Below are 2,771 nucleotides of genomic sequence, written 5' to 3'. Positions count from 1 at the left end.
CCCCGCGGGAACTTTTTTTGTTCTTTTCTCCACACTTTTTGCGATACGCCGGTACTTACTGCAGCCCAGGCTCGGGCATGGGTCTGTTCACACGCGTCACGCACAGAAAGTTGCTTAGTTGTACGGTGTTCGCGAACTATTTTACGCTGCTCCCCCTGCGCTGCTTCAACTTGAGGAAACATGAGGGATCCCACTCCGAAACTCGGTGAAATAGTTTGACGAGACTACGGGGAGGCAGCAACAGCTCCAAAGGAGCAGAAATGAGACAGTGAGGAGGCTGCTCACCCTGCATCAAAGCAGCTCCTGGCTTTCGCTCCCGTCCCCTTTCTCTCTCCCCATCCTCAGCCTCTCTGGCAAAGTTTAAGTGGTCAGTCCGTGCTCTGGACCCCTGCTGCTCCCCTCAGCCACCTCTCTCCCGTCTCCCAAGAACGAAATAAATAAGTCTGTTAGAGGGAGCCCCCCTCAGGAAACTTACGTTTGATCTGCCTGGGTTTGCTCTGTTTCCTTCGGGACATTCTGCTCGGCTGCCGCTCCTGCCTTGCTCCAGGTGCAGGAGTGGAGCTGGGAGGGGACGGGGGTGGAAGGAGGGTGACAGATCAATAGACTGGATTCATAGAGGAGCCGGCGGCCACCTTGAGATGCAAAGTCAAATAACAGAAAAATAGGGAGGGGGAAAGAGTGTGTGCGTGTGTGTGTGTGACGGAGGAAGGAGGGAAGAGAAACAGGGAGATCGGGGTGGGTGAGACAGAGCGAGAATGAGGGGGAGAGAGAGAAACGGAAAGAACGGAGGGAGGGAGCAGGGGAAGGAAGGAGGGAGGGAGGAAGAGAGAGAGAGAGAGGAGAAAGGGAGGGAGGGAGGGGAGAGCCGGCTCCTCGCGCTCGCGCTCTCTCTCTCTCTCTCTCTCTCTCTCCCTCTCTCTCTCGCTCGCTCTCTGCCGTTGCCGTGCCGCCTCAGCTCCCCGCGCCGCGCTGCGCTGCGCCGCGCTCCGCTCCGCTCCGACTGACAGGCGGCGGGAGGTGCCGGCGAGGGAGGGGCTTTCCGGCCCGGGGGGGCGGAAAGAGGGGGGAGTTTGTCCGTCAGGCTTGACGGGCAGTGGCTGCTGCCAGAGACAAGCCCGCATGCAAATCGCCTCCTGCCCCTGGGGCGCGAGGTGCCGAGGCGGGAGGCTTCAATTGTCCCGGCTCTGCCTGTCAGGGCTTCTGGTAGCCGAGGGAGCTGCAACTTTCCTAAAGGAGGCAAAACAAGAGAATGGGCGAGGAAACTCCGTAGGAGTGAAACAGTAGGCAGGAGTCCTTCCGCCCCGCACGGGGAACCCGCCGAGGTGTCCTGGCAGAGCCGGCGCAGTCTCGGCCTCGGCGCTGCCTCTCGCAAGAGCGAACACTTCCTCCTGCTCCGGCCCCCTAGGCCGGCGCTGCGGAGACCGGGAGACCCTGAGGAGCCCGCGGCTGGGCCAGCAGGGCAGAGTTTTCCTCCGCAGCGCGGCGGCGGGGGGCTGCTGCCGCCGGGCGGCGGGATCCCGACCTCGCCTCACAGGTGTCGCCAGGGGCGGGAGTCGAGGCGGGCTCGCGCCGCGCCGGCTGTTAACGGTCCCGCAGAGCGCGCGAGAGCCGTGCGGCTCCGCTTGCAGCCCTGGGAGCGCACGTCCACGGCAGATTAATTATGTTCCGAGGAAACTACAGAATAAGTCGGAGCCACTACAGTGTTCTCGAATGATCAGGCTGTTCTTTTCTTAACAAATCTCTCCGTTATTTTCGGTTTTCTAACCATTTGCACAAACCCATGGTAGCTGGTGATTCCCCAGTCCCTGAGAGTATTTGCTATGTGGTAATCACTGTTTGTATGTGTGATTGATCCTTTTTTTGACCCTTAGATAAAGAAAAGACAAAGACAGACCAGCTAAATACCTTGTCTTTAATTAGATTTGCCCTTCTGAATAGTCATATTATAGAAAATATTTTATTCTTGTACAGTAGAAACCAACATCGGACAGTTTTATCACTAACATCAAATGTAAGTATTCTGACAAAGCCAGACCCTTAGCACTCCTTGCATTTACAGTCTCTGTCTTCAATAGGACAAAATTTCTCTTGAACATGCTGTTTTAATGACCTACATCGTCTAATTTACACACGCAGTTGTAAATGACCCATTGTTATGAACAGACCGTGGTTTCTATACCTTGCTGTATTGCTTAGCATTACACATGCATTACCAGATTCACAGTGTTGTCAAACGTTAACTTTACAAAAATCTTGGGAAAAAAAAACAGCCAGACTTCACTTTTGCCAGGTAAGGACACTTGATACTGAAACGTCCTTATTACCCTGTTTCCAAAAACTTAAAATCTGAACACATGAATGTACTACAAGGTTAAGTATTCTTACAACTTCACTAGCAGAAATTGAATGCTTTAAATTCAGGTAAACTGTTAAACACTTGTTTCACTCTTGTAATTCTGATACTCAAAGTTTTTCAGCCCAGCCTCTCAAAATCTTCTGTGATTGTTTGACTAACTTTGCAAAAGTCTTCATATAAGGAACAAAAATTCTAGTATGGTAATATGCTAATAGTTTCCATCATATTTGCTGGAATATAATGTTTGTAAGTTATGAGTGAATAGGAAAAAGACACCTTTTTATTAAAGAAAAGAACATGATTGAAACTGTGAACTGTATTCAAATATTTGTTGCTCAGATACTTTAAAGGTTCTGAGTAACTACTAAATGTTTTTTCATTTAGTTAAGTAATTGTGGTGTGCCAAATTTATATT

General features: G+C 51.3%; 1 protein-coding gene across 1 annotated transcript in view; it reads right to left on the bottom strand.

Annotated features, from left to right (window-relative positions):
• Positions 1-515, bottom strand: part of ZFPM2 (zinc finger protein, FOG family member 2) — a 314,563-nt gene extending 314,048 nt beyond the window's left edge. The window contains exon 1 of the mRNA XM_026079249.1: positions 476-515. Within this exon, the coding sequence (XP_025935034.1) occupies positions 476-515 (40 nt within the window). The remainder of the gene's footprint in view (positions 1-475) is intronic.
• Between the last annotated feature and the right edge of the window lie 2,256 nt (positions 516-2,771).

Source organism: Apteryx rowi, unplaced genomic scaffold (genome assembly GCF_003343035.1).
Source record: "Apteryx rowi isolate R43461 unplaced genomic scaffold, aptRow1 scaffold_497, whole genome shotgun sequence".
In the NCBI taxonomy this organism is placed as follows: Eukaryota; Metazoa; Chordata; class Aves; order Apterygiformes; family Apterygidae; genus Apteryx; species Apteryx rowi.
This window is presented reverse-complemented; position numbering and strand designations above follow the sequence as displayed.